The 23,890-nt window shown below is 42.5% G+C and overlaps 1 protein-coding gene across 2 annotated transcripts in view; it reads right to left on the reverse strand.

The window, feature by feature from the left end:
* Mcu (mitochondrial calcium uniporter) overlaps positions 1-23,890 on the reverse strand; it is a 164,232-nt gene that overhangs the window by 22,007 nt on the left and 118,335 nt on the right. For both annotated transcript variants that reach the window (XM_034524920.2, XM_076917101.1), the window contains exon 2: positions 20,113-20,182. In XM_034524920.2, coding sequence (XP_034380811.1) covers positions 20,113-20,182 — 70 coding nt within the window. The remainder of the gene's footprint in view (positions 1-20,112; positions 20,183-23,890) is intronic.

Consider the following 23,890-nt stretch of genomic DNA (forward strand, 5'->3'; position numbering starts at 1 on the left):
AACTTAGGGGGTAGGGGGCAAGGACACTGGGTACATGACTTGGGTACATCTGCTCCGGGCACTAGACTCAAGGAACCAGTATTTAGCTTTAGAATACAAGCAGCCTCAGATCAGCCCACCACAGACGGCAGTCCGCTTTGCCAGGGACAGATCAAACAGACAAACAAAACACCCAATACCAACACCAGCACAGATTTGCAACATCTAAACACATTTGAAAAGGTTATCATTTTCCTTTTCAGAAAGAATCCTTAACCCAGCATTCCCAGCCTCTGGTATGTAAACACTAGGTTTCTTCTATAGATGGCGAGGATGGTAAATTAAGTGATTAACATATTCACTTGGCATCTTTATTGCAATTATCTTCTTTCTGTTATGCAAAAGACAAGCTAACCACAGGTCTCTAAAGGAGGCAGAAGGGAATTTAAATAAAAGATAGCATTCTTTGAGCTAAGGCTTGGAGCATTTCATTAAACTATCAGTTTCACAGATAAACGCCCAGAGCTGGCTGTCTTTAAAATAACGGAGACAGAGTCAACAGGGGGAATGAAGATCTTTGTATCCGGCTTAACGGCTTCCTTTATATATGAAGCCTTTGGCAGGAAAGAAATGGAAAAGCTTTGAGCAACAACTCTGCATGGAATACACAAACCTTCATTATAACAGTGCTTTTTAAAAGAATCCCCAGGTCTTCTTCCCTCCCATACTCTGGATAACAATGCAAATGTTAGATGTTAGAGTTCTTGGTTAACAGCCCACAAGGACAATCACCAAAAGTTGTCAACTTTAACAACAGGTCAAGAAAAGGCCCATGGAGGCTCACAGAGACTGAACCACCAACCAAAGAGCATACAGGGGCTGGACCTAGGCCCTCTACACATTTGTAGCAGCTTGGTCTTCATGTGCATCCTCTAACATTGGAATGGGGGCTGTTTCTGACTCTGTTGCCTGCCATTGGGTCCTCTTCCCCTAACTGGACTGCCTGGTTGGGCCTCAGCGGGAGAGGATGTGCTTATCCCTGCTTCAACTGGATGTCCCAAGGCAGCGTGGTACTGAAGCAGGGCTTCTCTTTCTCTGCAGAGAAGGAGGGGGTGGTTGTAAGGGTGGGACTTGGAGGAGAGGAGGGGAGGGTTATGACCGGGATGTAAAGTGGGATTTAAAGGAGGCCACAGCACCTACTACTACAGAGATACTCCGTTAACATGTAAGTTCCACAAAGTAGCTTTTGCTTTGACTTCCATATTAATAAAATAAGAATAAACAAGCATGTTCATCACGAGTATTGCTTCAAAGAGGCTTAGAAGTCACAGGGTTGTCACCAGAAACACTTAGAGCCAGTCATAGTGTGATGAGGGCTTTCAGCTAAAGCAGAGTATCTGGAATTCTGTAGGCTAAGAAGAGCAGTACGAGTGCTCCAGACACGGAGACTGTGAGTAGGCTGGGAACAGAGCAACAACTGTGGGTCAGGGGTGGGGGGTGAGGGTGGGGGAGATAGGAGGGAGGGAGACGGAAGGTCAATGATAACACACATGCTATCATTCGGTCAAATGTTTAAGCTTAACTGCTTGCAAAACACCTGCCCCCTTGGTCTCCCTCACACCCGTCAGCCTGGGGTGGTAGAACATAATACAGAGCTCTCCAGGTGGGGAGAGGATCAATTCACACTGATCAAGTTCCGGGTCAGGACAGGTCATGGAGATCTTGACTGGAAAAACCAACCAACCTATCAGCAACCCTCCGATGCAAATGGATACAGTTTTTCAGTTTGGTTAATGTTCAGAAGACTGGGTGAGATCTCCACAAATCAAATACCACCTCAGGAGCAGGACTGTGTGCCTTGAGGGCTCACGGTGGAAGGAGCAGTGGGCGAGGCAGGGCCCGTAGGGTGGAATTCGCAGAGTTCCCTGGAACTGAACTTTGTGTGACAGATGATTTCTGTCCCTTATGTTCTCTGCACATATTGCCCACGTTTGATAACTCTAACGCATCCAAATGCAATGTAGTTTTCATTGTTTGACTAATTCATTTCCTCAGTGTTAGCATCACAGATATGAACTACCTTGGCTCAACAGTCATTTCTCTTAGATCATATATGATGTCTGGGCTGCAGGAATTAGTGGAGATTTCAGCTTAGCTTGTTTCTTTTAGCAGCATTTCATGATGTAATTACTTTATTTGGTAAAATCATTTTCCCCTTTATCTTTAATGGCTTTAATGTACTTCTCAAGTCTGTCTGTCTGTCTGTCTGTCTGTCTGCCTACCTGTCATTGTCGTTGTCTTCTTCTTCTTCTTCTTCTTCTTCTTCTTCTTCTTCTTCTTCTTCTTCTTCTTCTTCTTCTTCTCTCTCTCTCTCTCTCTCTCTCTCTCTCTCTCTCTCTCTCTCTTTCTCTCTCTCTCTTTCTCTCTCTCTCTCTCTCTTTCTGAGACAAGGTCTTGCTACATAGCGCTGGCTTGCCTGGAACTCACTATGTAGACCAAGCTAGCCTTGAACTCACAGAGATCTGCTTGCCTCCATCTCCTGAGTGCTGGGACTAAAGGTGTGCACCACTGCGCCTGTCTAGACCTAACTCTGAGTTATATGCAGTTCTTCCTCTATTCATTTCTCAAGTTTCTAAGTGCTTTGCCCCCGAATCTGTGCTTCTCAGCCCACATATTCTCCAAGCAATGTCACATCTTTCTAGATTCAATCACCATGCAAATGCCAGCGCTGTCCCAGTGCCCCCATCGGTTGCATAGGACACATGAGCTTTCCACAGGAGCACAACAAACTCATAGCCCCAAACAGAATTCATCTCCCTTCTAACCATTCACTATCTCAGTTAAGACCATTATTTAGCTTCTGTCAAAGCAAGAAAACTACCTAGTATCTGACTTTTCCTCATGCTGGGACCTGTACTTCCCCACTGAAGCTTTTCATTTTATTTTTTAAAACATTTCTAATCCATTGACCTCTGCTACCACAGGTCTAGCCTAGGCTACTACTATCTCTTTTATGAATGACATTGCCCTTCATCCCAGCCTTGCTACTATTTTACTATCCACTCTGAACCAGGATGATTTTCCTTTCTCCAAAGGAAATCACAACTCTGAGATTAGAAGTTGGTGTTTAGTACTCCTACCTACAACACAAATACACACAATTGCATGAATACGGGCAGGTACATATGCACACATACACGTCTGTGTATCATATGTAGTATTCTTTCGAAATACATATTATGATAGCCAGCCTCTAAGAAGTCTCATCATGATAGCTCTGTCACCTGTAGGTATTCATACAACTGTGTAGCCCCCTTCATATCAAGTCAGGACTGGTCTGTACAACTAGCAGAATGTACCAGTAATAGTGTGCAACTTCTGAGGTTATGTTGTAAATGACTTCCATCTTGCTCTCTTGGATACCCAGCTCTAGGGAGAGCTGGTCATCATGAGGACAAGCCTGTAGCCCTATGGAGAAGCCTATATGAAGAAGTGGTGCCTCCCACTGGCAACTGTTTCTCTGTCATTAGTGAGCAGACTTAGAATTGGATTCTCTAGCCCAAGTCTTCAAATGACAGCAGCCCTAGATGACACAGGATTACAATCTCACTAGTCTCCAGTGTGCTCGAATCTAAACTGCTCTGAATCTCCACAGAAACATGAAAATAAAGGACCCTTGACTCAAGCCCTTCCTCAGTATTTGGCCAGAGCTAAATGCATGCATACATACATATACGTATACGTGTGTATGTGTGTGTGTGTGATGCATGCAGACTTTATATATATATATATATATATATATATATATATATATATATATATATATATATATGAATGATCTTGCTGTGTCCATCCAAACTTCTACAGCTTGCTTTAATACTCATCACTGTTTGGAGACTTATTAGGGTTCTGAATCCTACTTCTATATTATTGTATCAGCTACTTACACACCTACAACAGAAATTCATTGTATGAATATAGTACTATTTATCCACTAAAAACAACCCAACACATTTTTCTCACTGTAAATATAAAAGGCTAAGAGAGATAACAGTACCACCCAATGCTTCAAGCTTCTGGTGTTTTTCCTTATGGAGCTATGAGTTTTATAACTTACTCCTTAAGCACCTGGGCCTTGCTTCCCTGATAATAGAAAACACCGTTCATTAAACATTCTGCTCTCTTTCCTCTGATTTATAAAACTAATTCTATCACATGCCAGATTTCTATTGGTACGAGGTTCCTTTAACCTGATGCATCAATCTTTCCCATACTAACATGTTAACTGTTTTGATGATAGCAATTAGTATGTTCTTTAGGTAAGCCTTGTTTTCCAACCCCACATCTGTATGGTAAGCCATGCCTCTTGTTCTCCCACCCCACATCTGTCTAGTAAGCCATGCCTCTTGTTCTCCCACCCCACATCTGTCTGGTAAGCCATGCCTATTGTTCTCCCACCCCACATCTGTCTGGTAAGCCATGCCTATTGTTCTCCCACCCCACATCTGCCTGGTAAGCCATGCCTATTGTTCTCCCACCCCACATCTGCCTGGTAAGCCATGCCTCTTGTTCTCCCACCCCACATCTGTCTAGTAAGCCATGCCTCTTGTTCTCCCACCCCACATCTGTCTAGTAAGCCATGCCCCTTGCTTTCCCATCCCTGAGCTCTGCCTGAGCTGTCTATATGGTTTTACTCACTCATATGAATTCTGAGAAGTTCCTCAGTCTCTGCTGGGTTTTGAGTCGTATTAAACTGAGTTTACAGACTCACTGGGGGAGATGAAGCATTTTAGCAACACTGTCTTTACAAGCACTCATGTGTATGCTCTGTGTTGATTCTATTTCCTGTGTCCTCCAATATAGTTCATTCTTCTCAGTAGTGTCTCAGATACTTTTATTAGTTTTACATCTAGAAACAAATATTTTAATAGTACTACCCCCCTGGTCATGTTTTTTGGTTAAACTGTATGTCAGGCTAAGCCTAAAATTATCACATTAGTAGAATGAATTAACTTTTATTTTGATGATGACAAAAAGCATCTTCTTATAATATGTAGAAACACTCTTAGAGGGTCTACAATTAGCACATGTAGGTAAAATGTGTAGTGAGAGTTTTTGTTTACCCTGCTTTGTGATCCGGCAGATTGCACATGCACACCCGCCCAGGAGCTATCTTTGGATCCATCCTCTCAAATGTAAGATACACACACATTAGCTTAGTTTTAAAATGCCTTGGCTACCTCAAAGGCTGGGCACTCCTAAACCTTCCCTTGCTACCCCAGGCCCAATTGGGGAGGAAGCCAGTGGCCACTTAGCTGAAATCTCACATGGCTGATTGGCTTTATTTCCTGCCACACCTGCATCCCATCCTTCTACCCTGAGTCATGGTGATTCTCCCCTGTGCAACTGTAAGGGTCCCGCCCTGTGCTCAACCATTGGCCATGGCATCTTTACTGACTGATCAAAAACCAACTGGGATTAAGGATCATTAGCATTTGAACATGCAGATTCCCGACTGAATCTCAAAGTATTAGAACGAACTAATCTCCAACAAAAATATACCTGCCTCAAAATAACCTCAGAAGAATCACTTATGTAGAAAATTTCTTTCTTTAAAGTACTCATAATATATTGATGTAAAAACACATTTTACCTACATGAACTAATTGTAGACTCTCCAAGAATGTTTCTGTATACTATATAAAAAGGCTTTTTGTCATCACCAAAGTAAGTTTGTTCATTCTACTAATGTGACTAATCTTTCGCATTTTCATTTGAAAAATAATCGTCTTAAATCATTGTACCACCATGACAAAATACTTGACATTAAATTATAAAGAAAAGAGATTTCTTTAGCTCACAGCCTGGAAACATCTGCTGAGGGTGTAATGTGGCTTCATAATACAGTAGATAACATCACATGGCTCCATCCCACAGTGGATGACATCACATGGCAAAAACAGGTGTGAAAGCAGCAAGTGGATACATATAAAAAGAGATGAAGGGGTATTCCAGCTTTGTAACTATTTGCTTTTGGGGAGCCAAACAGGTTCTGCAGGAAAAGCCCAACTCCTATAAAACATTATCCACTCTTGAGACATCTAGGTCAGTTTCTTCACACTTAACTCAAACTTTTCAGAAAACCTTTAAGCCATAAGCATAAGGGTGGCAATCCCAAGACCTAACCACCTCCCAAAGGCCTCACCACTGACAGTACTGCATCAAGGAAACAGCCTCCACAAGAGGCCTGGTTGGAACAAGTCACATTGGACCATACTAACATATGAAAATAGTTACAGAAAATATCCTCCTAGGCTACGCATGGTGGTGCATACTTGCAACCCAATCACTTCAGAGATTGATGCAGGAGGATTGCCAATTCAAGGCCAGCTTACACTACCTAGCAAGCTGATGGTTAGCCTGAGCTAAGAGTAATATCCTGTTTCAAAATACTGAGGGTAGAGTTGGCAAGATGGCCTAGCAGATAAAGGCATCTGCTCACAACCTGATGACCTGAATTCGATCCCTAGAACCTACATAGTAGAGGATCTCACTCCTGTCAAGCGTCCTCTGCCCTCCACATGTGTGCCACTGGGTGAGTGGCCCCATTAAAAAATAAATGTAATCCCCACCAAAACACTGCTAGGGTTGGGGTCTGTGCAGTGGTGAAATACTTGCCTGGCATCATTTCTCTCTGTCTCTGTCTCTGTCTCTCTCTGTCTCTCTCTCTCCCCCCCCCTCTCACACACACACACAGAGAAATATTTATCTTTCCATAGCAATATTTGACTACATTTCTTTCTTTACGTGTACATACACCATCATGCTTCTGTGTAGAAGTCAGAGGACAACTTTCAGAAGTCAGTTCACTCCTTCTACTATGTGGGCCTGGGGATTGAACTCTGGTCACCAGGTTTAGTAACAGGTCCCTTTACCTTCTGAGGCATTGTCCCAGCCTTCCAGGTTAATATGTGAAAATCCAATTATAATATTCACATCAATAATTTGATAATCTAAGCTGTTTGAGACTTTCTTACAAGCAATATAGTTGATTTTAATCACATCAACTAAGTATTTTATTGTGTACCCCAAGTAAATTAGAAAACTGACTCCCTTTGAGATTGTATAAAATACTGTCATTAAAGCATTGTGAGGCTTAAATTAAAAAAGTAAAAAAGCATCCTTTAATGTTTGATGAAACAGTGGCCTCTGTCTTTCTGATTACAGTTCTCTTAAAATCAGTTTATGAAAATAATTGATTCATGATTAAGTGTCGGAAAACCTTTGCATTACATAAAGGCCATTGTCTTAACTACTGTCCTATGCCTATGAGGAGACAACATGATCAAAGCAACTCTTACAAAAGAAAGTGTTTAAATGGGGCTGGCTTACAGGTTCAGAGGGTGGGTCCATTATCATCATGGTGAGGAGCATGGTGGCATGCAGACAGGTACTGGAGCAGTAGCTGAGACCTTAACACCATGATCCATAGGCAGAGAAAGGAGAGAGAGAGAGAGAGAGAGAGAGAGAGAGAGAGAGAGAGAGAGAGAGACAGAGAGAGAGAGAGACAGAGAGACAGAGAGACAGAGAGCGAGCGCAGATACTGGGCCTAAGCTTTGAAATCTCAAAATCCACCCTAGTAGCATACCTCATCCAAAAAAGCCAAACCTTCTGATCCTTCTAATCCTTTCAAACAGTTACTTGCTAGTGACTAAGCATTTACACACATGAGCATATGAGCCTATGGGGGCCATGCTATGCAAACCACCACAGATATCATCCCTCCCTGTAGTCTACTAAAGATTAAGTAAGGGATTCAATATTTTATTTTTGTTTTATAAAAATGAAATCCTGCCAGGTGGGATGTCAAATTCTTTTAATCCCAGCACTCAGGAAGCAGTGGCAGGTGAATCTCTGTGAGTTCCAGGCCAGCCTGAGCTATACAAATGCATAGTGAGACAGTGACAAAAACAAACAAGCAAAAAGAAAGTAAAACCTCATCTTAATTCTCTATATTTTTATTTTAAAACAATACATTTGATGGTGGTGTTGGGAAGTACTTTTAATTACACCTTGATTCTCAGTCCGTTTTAATTCCTGAGTGATAAAAAGCTAAACACACACTCAAGTACAGACAGTGGAACAGCAGCAAAATTACGGGTCCCAGGGTCTCAGACTTGGTAGTGTTCAGCTCTCTCAGAAGGCAACACTGTGGCTCTGTGGTCAGGCATCTAAACACAACCAACCCTGTGTTTCCTCACCTGTCATTCAACTCTGCTCATGGTGCTCGAGGCTGCTGAAAAGATTCAATGAAAACGTATGGGAGGTGTTTCTGGCTTAGGAGTTTCTTTTGCTTTTCCTAGAATTGGGAGTCTAAAATTATATCACACATGCCTAAGAAAATTCCCAATTATCCCTCTGAATATCACAAGAGCAAAACTGACTCAAGGCAATGAGGAGAAAAGAGCATCAGTTAGCACTGATGCTGGCTGAGCTGTGGCGTTGCCGTGGGAATGGAGATGGTAGGTCATGGGTTCATGGTGTATCACAGAAACAACATGCTCTTTCTTGCTGACCATGCTTCTTGGTATCTGCTCCAAACAGTGAGGATTTATGTTCACACAGAAACCAGCACATAATGTTTATAGTAACTGTTATGGTTAGGTCTAACGGCCAACTTGACATAACCTACAGTCATCTGGGAAACAAGTCTCAGAGACGGCTTGTCTAGATCAGGTTGGGCTGAGGATGTGTCCGCCAGGGAGTTTCTAGTGGGGTTGGGTAGGGTGGGAAGACCTGACATATTTGTAGGGAAACCATTCCCAAGCTTTGGGCCCGAGTGTGTAAGAACAGGAAAGTGAAGTAGGTACTGAAGCATGCATGAGCTCACTTCTCTCTGCTCTGGGCTGTGGGTGTCATGTGACCTGCTGCTTCCTCAAACAGCTGTCTATGACTGGAATTGTGATAAACCCTTTCTCCCCTAAGTTGCTGTGTCAAGGTGTTCTATCACAGCAGGAGGAAAGGGGAAAGTAGCTCTGCTCAGGATCACAAAAACTTTGGAGATAATCAAGGGGACAGATAAGACTGTGGCACATTCAAGTGACAGACTACTTACTGTGTGGTGCTAAAGAGAAAAAACAAAAATCAAACCAACCAAACAAACAAAACCCCACACTGACTCTCCATCCCTGACTCTTTCTTGAGACATTACATTATACAACTTCAGTTAGCATTTCTTAACATTTTTCGTTTATTGATCTCTGAGAACCTGATGGATTGTAGACTTCTTTAGCTTAGTTTCCAGAAAAAAATATCTAAGCAATTTGCATATAAAACTTTTACGTATAATTTCTTTTTACTGCAGTGGCAACTAATTCCCTTCATATTTGAAAAGTAAATGTAAGAAAGCTGAATTCTTTTTTCATTTTAAACCAAAGTCATGAATATTTTTTGTTTATTAAAGAAGAAATAAATCAGCCAGGCAGTGGTGGCTCATGCCTTTAATTCTAGCATTAGGGAGGCAGAGGCAGGTGGATCTCTGTGAGTTCGAGGCCAGCCTGGTTTATCAAGTGAGTTCCAGGACAGCCAGGGATACATGGGGAAACCCTGTCTTAAAAAACAAAAAACAACCAAACAAATAAACAAAAAAATAAATTATACAAAATTTAAAAATTAATTCTAACAATTTAATTTAATAAAATTTAATTGTATATGAAGGATCACTTCATGGCTGCTATTATTTGACTGGAGTAAAGAAAATAAACCTCCAGGTACGATGTGATGGTTCATGGCAGTAATCCCTGTATTGGGGGATTGAGACAGGACAACCATGAGTTCAAGGCCAGTCTGGGCTATGTAGTAGAACCCTGTGTCAAAACCAAAGACAATGCAAAACCCCAAACAGACAAAGACATTACCCAAGGGTCTGGCTTTGGAACTTGGTAACTTGCACATCCTTCTTGGCATTAGAGGTCTTGTGCCTTGCTCTTTAGATAGGAGACTCAGGTGTTGACAACGCATGCAGCCTGCTCTGCCAAATGACAGGCTTGATGGGAAACCCGAGGAGGGTTACTCTCAGGGTTAGATTCTCACTACCGTTCACAAATGGGGAGATTACAAACCAACATCTCAACTTGAGGTTTTCTGTATGGAGGTAATCGTCACCACCCTGAGGGACTTCTCAACACCTGTCGACAGACTATTCCACAAATGATCCTCTGCAGAGGTACTTCCTCCAGCTGTGGGAAACCACTTGCACGTCCTTGTTTAATTATCTAGTTGGGAGACAGCTCAGCTCCAGGGTTTACCATCTTCCTGTCAAACCAATAATAACGGCTGTGAGGTCAGATGAGAGGACCACACTCACTCATGGCGCCCCAAACTCTCCCAGGTGACTTCAGCCAGGACTGAGTAACCCCTCTCAGGAATACAAAATTCCCACCCAAAGCCCAAGAAAAGAACTTTATATTTCGATCCATTCTGTGGAAAAAAACAAAAAAACCTCAAAACCCTCGTTCTCAAGACATGGAGAGCTGTGCAATAGGCCGGACTTCATTTTGGCTTGTTCGAGGTCTCTTCAGAGCCCGCATGAACTAGGAGAATAAAGCAATGTGCTGTTACACTGGGCAGAGCGGCTTTCTCCCTGACAACGTAAGTATCTATGATGCTAAGTATGGAGAATGTGCCATCTGTGTAGAGTACTGAGATCCTCCTTACAGTCAAAAAAGAGTTTCCTCCCTCCCTAGGGAGTATTTTAGCAAAGAGATGGAATGTTTCTTCAAAGATGGTAACCAGTCACAGTGAGAGCCCTCCCCGGTTCCTCCAGCACTCACGCATTAGGGATTGGTTGGGTGGGTGGGTGGGTGGGGTTCCCCGGTGTCGTCCCCCCCCGCCCCCCCGTCAGGATGCACATCAACAGAAACACCAGGATCTAACTGCTTAGAGCAAGGCCAGACAGCTCATCAAGCTGCATCTGGGAGAGAAATGAGAGTTTCTAATTCCCTTAAAATACTGAGAAGGATGCCACCACCTGAGATCTGACACAAGCTTGCTTTTCCCCAAGCTAAGCCCACGCACACCCTGTTGGCATGTGGGGTTTGCATCCTTTCCAATGTGGTGTGGTCATTCTTCTGTACAATGTGAACAGCCAGGCTTTACCACATCCTTCAAGAGAGGGCTTCTGTGGCAGAACAAGTCTAACCTTATATTTTGGTAAAGATTCAAACTGAAACACCAGTTTACAAAAAATGTCCAAGCTGTCAGACACGTCTTTTAAATAGAAAAATATAAGGTGCCATAGCTCTGTAACCTGTCACCCTCATGCTGAACAGTCTCCTTACTTTCCCTTTTGTGGTCACATGTCTTTTTAAAGTGAGGGTGAAAGATATGTACTTGATATGTGTCCTTGTTATGTTATTTGTAGTTGATATGCAGTATCTGTGGTTGATATGTGACATATATACTCAATATTTTATATGTATACTCAATATATGAGACATGTACTTGATATGTGATATGATTACTCAGTATGTGATATATGCACTCTATGTGACATGTGTACTTGATATGTGATATGTGCATTCTATATATGACATGCATACTATATATGGTAATAATAATAAAGAACTCCAGCTGTGCATGAGTGGTTACTAACAGTGCCATTCAATTCAAAACATCTTTCCCCTTAAACTACTTTTATAAGTGACATGCGGTGGCTGTGATGGCTATGCTCCCATAGTCCTAGTACTCAGGTGGCTGAGGCAGGGGGACCACTGGGATCTAGGTCAGCCTAAGCTATATCACAAGACTTGTCTCCAAAAACCAAGCAACTAATCTTGGTTGTTGATTTGTTTTTTTTTTTGTTTGTTTTTTTTTTTTTTTTTTTTTTTTTTTTTTGTTTTTCCGAGACAGGGTTTCTCTGTGTAGCCCTGGCTGTCCTGGAACTCACTCTGTAGACCAGGCTGGCCTCGAACTCAGAAATCCGCCTGCCTCTGCCTCCCAAGTGCTGGGATTAAAGGCGTGCGCCACCACCACCCGGCCTTGGTTGTTGATTTGACTACATCTAGAATCCACTAAAACCCAAGCATCTAGGCATGCCTGTGGGACATGTTTTTGACTTGATCCTTTGAGGTCAGAAGATCCACCTGAAATCTGGGCCACATCTTCAAGTGGCAGCCCATATAAAAGAGCATGGAACAAGGAAGCTTTTGCTTTCTGCCTGCTTGTCGCCATTCTTGCTGGCAAGTTCATCTATCCTGTTGCTGAGGCATGCCTTCACTGGTGTTAGAACCTACTACTTCAGGACTCTGATGTAGACTGAAGACCAGCTGAGACATCCAGGCTCATGGACTGAACAACTACTGGGTTATTAGATTTTTTCACTAGGAGATAGTCATGGTTAGACTAGCTGGACTATAGTCTGTAAGCCACTCTAATAAATATCCCTCCCTTTAATATATATGCAATATATATGCATTTATTCTATCCTTCTGTTTTTTTTTTTTTTTAAGAGAATCCTGACTAATACAGAACTCTTACAACACAACTGTAAGAAGATAAATGTCTCTTCCCTCCACTAGCTGCTGCTAGATAATGTTTTCTAGACATGACAGGGAAACTGCAGCCACGATCTCAACAACATGGCTGCCTAACCAAGTCCTACATAATTAGAATACCAGTTGATGTGCCTACATGGAAAGCAGAAACTTCACAGGCCCCAGCTCTAGATGAAGAGCTTCAGACAACTAATGGCTACTGAGAGAGACAATCAATGTTCTCCAGGGATAAGCCCCCAGTGGGTTGTAATGGTTTATATATGATAGGCCCAGGGAGTGGCACCATTAGAAGGTGTGGCCCTGTTAGAGTAGGTGTGTCACTGTGGGCATGGGCTTTAAGACTCTCATCCTAGCTGCCTGGAAGCCAGTATTCTGCTAGCAGCCTTCAGATGAAGATGGAAAAACTCTCAGCTCTGCCTGAACCATGCCTGACTAGACGTTGCCATGCTCCTGCCTTGATGATAATGGACTGAACCTCTGAACCTGTAAGCCAGCCCCAATCAAATATAGTCCTTTATAAGAGTTGACTTGGTCATGGTGTCTGTTCACAGCAGTAAAACCCTAACTAAGACATGGGTTATCCAACCCCAAATGGTCAGTCCTCAACACATGTACCTACTAGCTACACTAAATGAACTCAGTGGGTTTTGTGTGTGTTTATGAAACAATCATAACTAAAGACAAAGAGGGCTTGAATTTGAGAGAAAGTTATGAGGACATGGGAGGAGTTGGAGAGGAAAAAAAGGGGGGAGATGATGTCAATGTAGTACTAATACAAGAAATTTAAACACACACACACACACACACACACACACACATACACACACACACACACACACACACACACACACACACGAATGAATGATAGGGCAGAAACCAAAGTGAGGAGAAAACTGGGCTCTGCACCCACTCACAGATCCTAGCCTAAGAACTACAAATTCTTAGATATAATTACCCATGGCCAGGGCGACTAAACAGACAATTGTGTATCACTATACAGGATTTTCATAAACTTTCATTGTGAAAATTGCCCCCAAATGATTTTTATGAGGAAGCCATACCTTTTACTGATTACAGAGATCACACAATTTCCACTGCAATTCTTAGGCAGTGCCAAGTGTGTGGGCTGAGTCTTTGGACAGAGAAACCAAAGGCAGTGATACAGGCTGTTTTTCTCCATCTTTTCTAGGTGGCCCTTCACTCTCCATATAGAGTGGAAGACGGGTTCTTAGCCTATATCAATAAGCTGACCTCACAGTTTTTAATATCAACTTCTTGTTCTCTCTGAAGTCTGCCGGATTAAATGACAAATCTTAGCCAGATGTTGAAATTGCTTTCATCTTTGGCTTTCATTAACATGGAGAGGACCCCTGAAGGCTTCAAGCAGGTCCAAACCATATGCCATAAATGTTTTGGTATTAGTCATTTACAGCTGAGGGTCTGGGGCCAGAAACATTGAAATGAGAAGCCGGAGACCGGCTTGTCTTGGATGTAAGGGCCTTGCTATCATTGCAAGCCCTCCTCAGATCAGATGGGCTCCTTCTGCAAGGCAAGTGAGTGCTTCTCTTACTGTCTCCATGGGGAGAAAGCAGGCTGTGAAGACTGATTCCCTCAGGCTTAGATTCTCACGCAGCAGAGCTGGCCCACACGTGTAGCCCGTACTTGTAATATTAGGTACACCAATGAGAGAAGACAGGGGTAAGAGCTGGGTGTACATGCATTCGCACCCAGGCTCAGAGACTTCAGGATGGCTCTCAAGTTGGGAACTGCTACTATGGGAACAGTCAACAGAGTGTGTCTGACACAAATGGAGAACAGTGAGGAACGTGTTAGACTGCTTTTGATAGAGAAGTTAGATGTTTAAGATAACCTATGTGGACTGGAGAGATAGTTCAGCGGTTAAGAGCACTGACTGCTCTTCCAGAGGTCCTGAGTTCAATTCCCAACACCCACATGGTGGCTCACAACCATCTGTAATGGGATCTGATGCCCTCTTCTGGTGTGTCTGAAGACAGCTGCAGTATACTCATATACATAAAATAAATAAATCTTTAAAAAAGATAATCTAGGTTTTATATCAGCTATTATATAATCACAATTAGAAGGTCTTTCAAATGATATCATTCATGAAATAATTGAGAGGTAGTATCTTTAAATTTGTAATATTACATAATGTATCATTTTAGGCTGCACATTTTACAACCAAGGCCCAATTCACCTTGAGATACTGAATATGACCCAGCAATAAAGACAAAATAGAATGATTGATGGTGAGAACGTTTGTTAACGGTGACTAAATCTTCTTTACAGTATGTCAGGCAAAGTTTCTAATGTACTACACTGACCTAAGGAAATATTAATTTTGCAGTGCAAAGTAAGAGGCTGAGGGTGTAGCTCAGTGAAAGGGTTTTTGCTTAGCACTTGTGAAAGCTCTGGGTTCAATCTCCACCATCACATGCACGTGCGCACGCGTGTACACACACACACACACACACACACACGCACACGTGCAGGGTGGGACTTGAAATAAAAAGATGTATACTTGGAAGGTAGCAAGAATACTGAGCTGATGATGAAATTATATAATCAAATGATATAATTTCTATTTCTTAATAACTAATGTAAGCTATGGGTTTTTAGAAAATATTTATTTATTCTGTGTCTGTAAGTGTCTGTGGACATAGATGGGTGCATGCCTTGGTTTATATGTGGAGCTGGGGAGCAGACTGTGGGTGTTGGCTCTCTCCTTCTACCATGTGGGTCTTAGGACTCAAACTCAGGTCATCAGACTTGTGGCAAGTGTTTTTACATACTGAGACATCTTGCCAACTCCAGGATGATTTTTTTTTTTAAGGGCAAAAATTAGTAAAAATTTAGGGAATTTTCACTTTTTAAAAAGTTGGTATCCTGGGAAGGGGGCATCAATTAATTCTAATATACTTTGTTTAACATGCCCAAACCCTCGGCTTCATTCCAACAAAAGTATATGCGCACATAAAAACGTGTATGCTTTCATTTGTAAAATTATTTTTAAAGTGTGTGTGTGTGTGTGTGTATGCATGAGAGAGAGAGAGACACAGAGAGAGAGAGAGACAGAGAGAGACAGACAGAGAGACACAGAGAGAGAGAAGAGAGGGAGAGAGAGAAGAGAGAGAAAGGAGAGAGAGAGAGAGAGAGAGAGAGAGAGAGAGAGAGAGAGAGAGAGAACATGCATACACAAATATGAGATATGAGTGCTGTGCCTGAGGAAGCCAGAAGACAGAGTGGGATCCTCCCCTGGAGCTGGAGTTACAGGCAGTCAGGAGCCACCTGATGTGGACTCAGGTCCTTGCAAGAGAAATAGATGCTTTTAACTCCTGAGCCATCTCTCTAGCTCTCTCTCTCTCTCTCTCTCTCTCTCTCTCTCTCTCTCTCTCTCTCTCTCTCTCCTCTCCCTCTCCCTCTCCCTCTCCCTCTCCCTCTCCCTCTCCCTCTCCCTCTCCCTCTCCCCTCCCTCTCCCTCTCCCTCTCCCCTCCCCTCTCCCCCTCCCCCCCCCCCCTCTCTCTCTCTCTCTTCTTTCTTTCTTTTTTGGTACAAATCCTGTTTTTAACCCCTTGTGGCGTCCAGGGGTAACCTATTAGCATTCAGTCATCCCCCTGCACAGCTGTGTCACTATTAAATTACTAGGGTTCTTTCATATGGATTGATATATAGGAACACAGTAGATTCAATGATTGAATACATGAATGAAAATAATACAGATGCCTATAAGGATTCATTAGCTCAGATCAATCACCATGAATATCACACCAACCAAAGGCACCCAAGTTTCCTCTCTTTAAGCCTGATTTGGTTGATTTTTTTCCTAAGATTTATTTATTTATTTCATGTGAGTACACTGTAGCTGTCATCAGACACACCAGAAGAGGGCATCAGATCCCATTACAGATGGTTGTGAGCCACCATGTGGTTGCTGGGAATTGAACTCAGGACCTCTGGAAGAGACTGCTCTTCCAGAGTGCTCTTAACTGCTGAACCATCTCTCCAGCCCAATTTGGTTGATCTTAAAAATACAATTTCTAAATGAATACTGAGTTATAGGAACATGGAACATATAATAATTTCATAAATTCTAAAGACCAGACATTTTTTGAATGAAATACTCTTAGTTGGCACAAGCTAAGAGACTCAGCACTGTGGATTATTTCTTACATGACGAGAATATCTCTCAATTGGAAAGGGCTAATATGGGCTAGCAGAGGAAAAGAATGGGATTCAGGAGTGACATACATGCAGATGTGGTTGTGTGTGACATCAAGACCATGTTGGAGGAAGAGAAGTACACCTGCTTTAGAGGGGCTCTCAGAGAGTAGGGAGTAGGAGGTATTGCACATGGCTCTTGGCCATGTGACAAGCTCTGCTACCTGGTACACACTGGAACTAGGCCTTGGCACATGCATGTCCCTCAGCTGCAACACAGCCAAGTTCTGCTTCTTAGATTACAGATTTATCAGGGTTTCTCTGAAGCTGCTTGTCTTCAGGACAGGGGAAGAAGAATGCCAGGTAGCATTTCCTTGTTTTGCTTCAGCCTGAATTTCCTTCCCAGTCACCTCTGTTCTATAATTGAGTGAACACAAAAGGGTTTTGTCAGAAGCCATCTAGGAAAGGCTAAGGCATGCAAGTGAATTTTCTGGAGATGGCCCACTGTTTTGCATGGCCTGCAATGACTAAGCTCTGAGATGCAGGGTCCTTAGAGATTTTAACCCAGGATTGCTTCTTGCTGCTCATATGCCTTTTCCTGTCACTATTGCATAGTCTAATGATAAGTGGGAATCAGCCTACCTATTGCACAGATTTCCTGCAGATCAACATGAAGATATACTCTCATATAGTAATGCTTTATAGACAAATAGATGATTTCACAGTTTCTGATAATGATTTTTATAGAACTCTTAAATTGAGACAATTAATCTCAAGCCACCTATAGAATAAAGCTGTAAATAGAGCTCTGTAAACTTCCCAGTGCCATAGGCTAGTTGCATTAGGATAAGAAAGTAGGCTTGGAACAAATTTGTAATCTAAGAAAAGCTTCATTCTAGGTCAGGTCCAAGGATGAAGCCAGGTGTGCACTATGATAAAGCAAGGCCATGTGAAACTGCTGCTTTGAACTTATAATGAGCTTATAGAATGAAACACTGCTTTGAACTTTTATTGACACTCCTCTGTAACTTCTTTTTGTGTAATATTTTATCTATGAGGTAATTCTTTTTTACATAGATCTTTTTGTCTAAAAAGTATAAAAAGCTAAAAGCAATAATAAAGTTTTGTTGTAGCCATTTCTGCTTCATCTGGTGTGTATGTTGTCTGTGTAAATGACTTTTTTCTTTCCTTTTCTCTCTGGTTCATGAAGAGTTAACAAACTCCAAGCCTCTCACCTGGCCAGAGAGGGGTCCCTGAGCCAGAGAGAAAAGAGCCCCAGCAATTAAGCCTTCTTTTTTTAATCCCCTGCTGCTAAAAGCAGGAGTTAATTACCAGAAGTCAGGGGCTTTTGGCCTTAGAATAGCAAAGAGTTAAAGGAAGAAAAAAATTTACAATTAGTAAGCAAGTTTTGCTCCTATAACATCTGACTCCACCCATTGCTGTTGACCTCAGTCTACCTAGATGCTGGGCTGGTGCCCAGCAAGGTTTCCTCCAATGGCTGAAGAATCACCAAACATGAGTGCGTGTTTATGTATTCAGATTACCCAACAGCATTGGAGAAAGGATTCCTGTTACACTGAAAACTTAAACTGACAGACACAGAGGACTCTGGGGCTTGCATGATCCATTTTGGGCTTCTTCAGTTTTGGTGTTTCTGTGAATTTGTAAGATGCTCTTTTAATGTACGCCGTCTGTGAATTAATGCTTATACAGTTGAATTTAGAGCAAGATCAAACTGAGGTTTATACAAAGATGTTAACCTAAGCCAAGCTCTGCGAATTGAAATTTTATGGTAGAAATGGTAGTGAAAGTTAGAAAACATGACCATAGGTGGGAGCATCTCCAGGACAAGACATGGCCTGGGATGAGGGAGGTGCCCAAGAATCAATGGGGGTGATCTTAGCTGTGACTCACAGCATTGGGAATATGGAACCTGAAGAGGCCACCTCCTGTAGCCAGACAGGAAGTCTAGTGGAGTGATAGAGACACCAACCCACCCACAATACTTTCAACCCCAAATTTATCCTGTCTACAAGAAATGCAGGCATAGGGGAGAGAGCAGAGACCGAGGGAATGGCCAACCAGTAACTGCCCCATATACTGTGTTATGCTTGCACACAGGAGCATGTTATCCTCTGAGAGGCTCGACCCAGCAGCTGACTCAGACAGATGCAGACACCCACAGCCAAACAGTGGATGGAACTTGGAGACTCTTACAGAAGAAAAGGAGAAAGGATTGTGGGTCCTGAAGAGGATAGGAACTCCACAGGAAGAACAACAGAGTCAACTAACCTGGACCCTTGGAGCTCTCAGAGACTGAACCACCAACCAAAGAACACGCACAGGCTAGACCTAGGCCTCTCTGCACATATGTAGATATGCAGCTTGGTCTTCATGTGGGTCCTGAATAACTGGAGCAGAGGCTATCCCAAAAGCTCTTGCCTGTATGTGGGATATGTTCTTCTAGCTGGGCTGCCTTGTCTGGCCTCAGTGGGAGAGGAAGCACCTAGCCTTGCAGCCACTTGAAATGCCAGGGTAGGAGGGATACCCAGGGGGGGCACCTGCCCAGAGGAGAAGGGAAGGGGAGGGAGGATTGTGGGAGGAGGTAACCAGGAGGTGGGCAGTGAGCGGGATGTAAAGTAAATAATTTTTTTAAAAAATTAAAGAAAAATATTAGCAAAGTTTTAATCCTGTTGCCAGTCTTCCACACTGTGAGCATTACAAAGGATCCCGCCCTCCCCCAGTGGCTCTTCCCCATACAACCCAGACATTTGGTTTCCCCTCTCTTTCTTCTCCTTCTCTCCTGTCTCTCTCTGCATGCATGCTTTCTTCTTTCTCTTCGCTCTCCCTCCCCATGGCCATTCCTCTGGCCTTGGTCCTTGGGGCCAGTGAACTTGTCCCAATAAATCTGCATTTAATATAATCTAAACTGGCCTGAATTGGCTCATTTCACTGGCAGAGAAATAACTTATCACCTGTTTGTAAATGTGAATGAACATCGAGGGCCTATGAAGACTTGATGAACAACCAGTTTTTCTTGGGTAACTCTCTGAAGTCACTCTCTTCCCAGTTCCATACCCCTTCTCCAATTGTCCCCCTTCCATGACCTCCAAGAGAACCTCGAGTGGGAACACGGTGTATAAATCAATACGTTGGGCTGGAGATGTCAGTTCAGTCCTTGGGACTTGCATGGTGGAAGGAGAGAACTGACGCCCTCAGGTTGTCCTCCAACCTCCAAACTCATGTCATGTCATGCATGTGCCCCACCCCAAAATAAATAAATGTAATAAAATTATTTAAAAATAAATTTATGTGTTGACTAAAAAAGTCTGGAAACACTAAGCTAAGAAGGAAGAAAAAATAAGAGTAAGGTAGAAAAATGAATTTGCCAAAACTCACCATCAGAGGGCACAACCGTACTGCAATGTGCAGCTCCCATGCTCTGCCAGGAAGCCGGCCTCTGGTGTGCCTAAGAGACAAAAGCCAGGTAAACTGTCAGGGCAAACTGATTCTGGACATATGTGCTCCAAATAACGCTAGCGTTTGAGTGTGTAAGTATTATGGACTCTTCATGGAAAAGCAGAAAATGCAAATACATGGAAACAATAAAGGATATTCCTAGCAGCCTAGGCTATCAGTCACGAGCACACTACAGACAAGTACATCTTCATACATGCATAGGGAGTCTCATACTAAACAAAACGAGAGTCATACCTGGCAAATAATGTTTTTATTGACTGTTAAAAGCAATCCTGGTTAAGCATCAATCCCTCTAAATTTCCCTGCCTCATGCCGTTAGACCTCAGATTGGCATCTCTTTGATCAGTTAGGAGAATGAGACGCACTGTGCATTTTCAGTATTGCAGTGGGCTCTGGCTCTTGCTGTTTGCTCTCCTTATTAAAATCTTGGACAGGCAACCTCAGTGCTTGAGCTTGGAGCATTAGAACAAAGTCACAGTCGCACACTTTTGTCACGTCTTCAAAGGGCAGTGCTGCGGTCGGGAGTCCAGGCTGAGGTTCTCTGAATTAAGCTGAAGAATACTGAGTACATTTCTAACTAACTTCTTCCTTTGTGCCTCTCTCCCAGTCCCCAAAAGTGCTGCAGGAGGAAGGCAGGAGGGGACTAAATAAAACCCATTCCAAGACAACCAAAACCATTTAGCATTCCCAGACAATGCACACGGTAACTCAGCTGTAACACAGGACACATGAATCTCATTACCTTCTGCCTGCTTTCTCCTAAAGACATGGGAGGAGGGGGGGGATGTAAGGCTGACTGTGGTCCTTGGAATGGAAATGGCCCTGACAGGCGCTTCTGTTTGAATATTTTGTCCCTAGTTGGTGGAACTGTTTGAGAAGGATTAGGAGGTGTGGCCTTGTTGGAGTAAGTGTGTCACTGGGGGTGGGCTTTGAGATTTCAAAAGCCCAAGTCAAGCCCAGTGTCTCTCTCTGTCTGCTGCTTCTGTATAAGATTAAAGCTCTGGTTCTTGCTCTGGCGCTATGTATGCCTGCCTGTGTGCCACCATGCTTCCTGCCATGATTATAGACTAACCCTCTGAGTTCCGAAAGCAAGGCCTAATTAAATGCTTTCCTTTATAAGTTGCTTTGGTCATAGAGTCTCTTCAGAGCAAGAGAAAAGTACCCAGGACATTAATATTTAGAAAAAATATATATAAATAAGTCATTTAAATTACTGGAGAGAAAGTTTGTAGACTTTTTTTTTTTTCAGGTTTAAAATTTTGATTCATAAGACTTAATTTTCAATTACATTTAAGAAAGATACACAGCTAATCTCTCTTCCATGGCAGCACAGCTGGCTGAGGTATTGAATTAACCCATCTTCATCTCCCCTCAGGTCGCATACTCCTCCCTTTCCAAATATTTATATGAATTTTAATCTGTTTCTGAATCTTTGCTCTGTCCAGTGATCTGTCTGCTCATACCCTGATAACCATGATGGGTCCATATTCCAGGCTTATGGTAAATTTTAGTATCTGATTTGGTTAGTCATCGTGAGTACTAAATTAGTAATATATATAAAGCACTTAGAACAGTACCTGGTCTGCAGTGAGGGCTCAGGAAGTGTTAAGCATTTTGTTTTGAGACCCTGCTAATTCCAGGGATTAGCATAGGGGAAACTACCTTCTGTATGACTTCAAGCCTTTGTATCCAGGAATCTTTGTGGTTTGAGGCAGGATCTCACTATGTAGAGCTGGCTGGCCTGGAACTAACTGTGTAGACCAGGCTATCGTCAAACTCACAGAGATTGCCTTGCTGCTGCAGTTACAGGTATGTGCTGCTATACCTGGTGTAGCCTAGAATTCCATGTCTCTCCTTTTGAATCTTATCTGTGTACTAGAGAAGCATTTTACAGAGTTCTCCTCACAGAGCTGGCATCTGCCCCATGGATGCTTTCTGTGCTACACTGTAGTAACCAATGTTGAATGTATCAACCTGAGATTCTTTTTCCTTTGTGCACATCCGCTGTGTCTCTATTGGCCTGTTATTTTACTATCATTTCTGAGTTTCTCTGTTTTCTTTGTGATCTAATCTGAGAATTGTTCATTAGGAAAGTCTAGCCGCCTTACATTTATTTATAGGTATATAAAACATTTATTTAGTCTTTTTCAGTATGCAATGTTAGAGTCTTGTGTTTGAATTGGAGTCTTGTATTTGTTGTTGTTGTTGTTGTTTTTCTCTTTGTCAATATGAAAGCTTAAAGCCAGGGCCTTGACTATGACGGGCAATCAAGTATAGTCTGAAATTTTATAATGATCTGATTTCTGATCGCTGCTTTCTTCTTTAAATAGTTTACTTAGTAAACTAAAGCACGGTGATACAAATGCTTGTGGTCCCAGCACCCAGGGGATGGAGGCAGGAGGACTGCAAGCTTCAGTTTATAACGTTGGTTTTCGTGACTACTTGGCTTCGTCTTTCCCCTTAGCTCTTTGAATGTCATTCTGTTGGGTAAGGTCTACTCTGGCCCCTTGTGTTAAATATTGATCCAGCGCTCGACTCTCCTGATCGGCTTCAGGTATATACTCCTGCCCAACACACTAACTTTCTCCTGAGTTTGGTAGGTTCAAATCTTTTAAATAAATTACTTACTTAGTTTATGGCTGTATTCTCTGACCCAGGGGACAAGAATTTTTGATTGGTTCAACCACCAATAGTGCTTGTGAAATAACAAGCCCTCATCAAATAAACACTAAGTATATGTTGACAATGATAGCTTGTGGAAAATACATATTATGTTAACACAAAAGTCTTCCCTTTATTATGAGTACTGAGGCTTTTTATGTCTCTTTTCCAATCAGTTTAGTTCAGGTAGTCAATTATCTACCTGCCTTCTTGCTCTCTCTCAACACTCATTATGTGACGTTGTGGCTGGGTCTTTCTTAGATGGCCATTGGTGGCTTACATAAAGCATGAGTTTATTCAGTGCTAGTCCTTCGTTCTCCTCACCGCCCTGTGGAGGCCTCAGAGATGCAGACTCTGCTCTGTGCATATAAACCCACATTTGTGGGCAGGCCAGTCACCACTCTTTGTAGTTTCATTGCAACACAGTTGAGCTCACTCACACCTACTGCTGGTCAACTGACACTCATTCTCATTCTCTCTCTCTCTCTCTCTCTCTCTCTCTCTCTCTCTCTCTCAACACAGCAGTGAGAAGGATGAGTAATTGCAACAGAAACCACGGGGTCTTAGAAAGCTAAATTGACTGCAGTGCAGCCCTGTAAGATAGCCTTAGCTGGCCCTTGCTATAGAATAAAGCTTGTATGGTGTGGGGATAACTCCACATTGTAGTAACAATGACAATCACAACTAAAAATTATATTTATAGGCAAATTTTCACTGTTGCACAGGTTGGCCTCGGACTCCCAGGCATAAGCCATCATCTTCCTCAGCCTCCCAAACAGCTGTGACTTCCAGCCACCATCCCACACTGTTATTTATTATCAGTCCAGACACATGTATAGGTCTGTAATTTTTTAAAGATTTCTCATGGTTTATAGTCCATTGAGACTAACATAAACAAAAATGATTCTGTTCTAGCCATTTCTCCTTGAAATATGGTAACAACACAGAGGAAAAACAACAAATCAAAAGGAACCAGGAAACAGGTAATGGATGCTCAACACCAAAGAAGTACTGGTCCTCACCCCCTGCATCCTGT

This window comes from Arvicanthis niloticus, chromosome 20 (assembly GCF_011762505.2).
Source record: "Arvicanthis niloticus isolate mArvNil1 chromosome 20, mArvNil1.pat.X, whole genome shotgun sequence".
Classification (NCBI taxonomy): Eukaryota; Metazoa; Chordata; class Mammalia; order Rodentia; family Muridae; genus Arvicanthis; species Arvicanthis niloticus.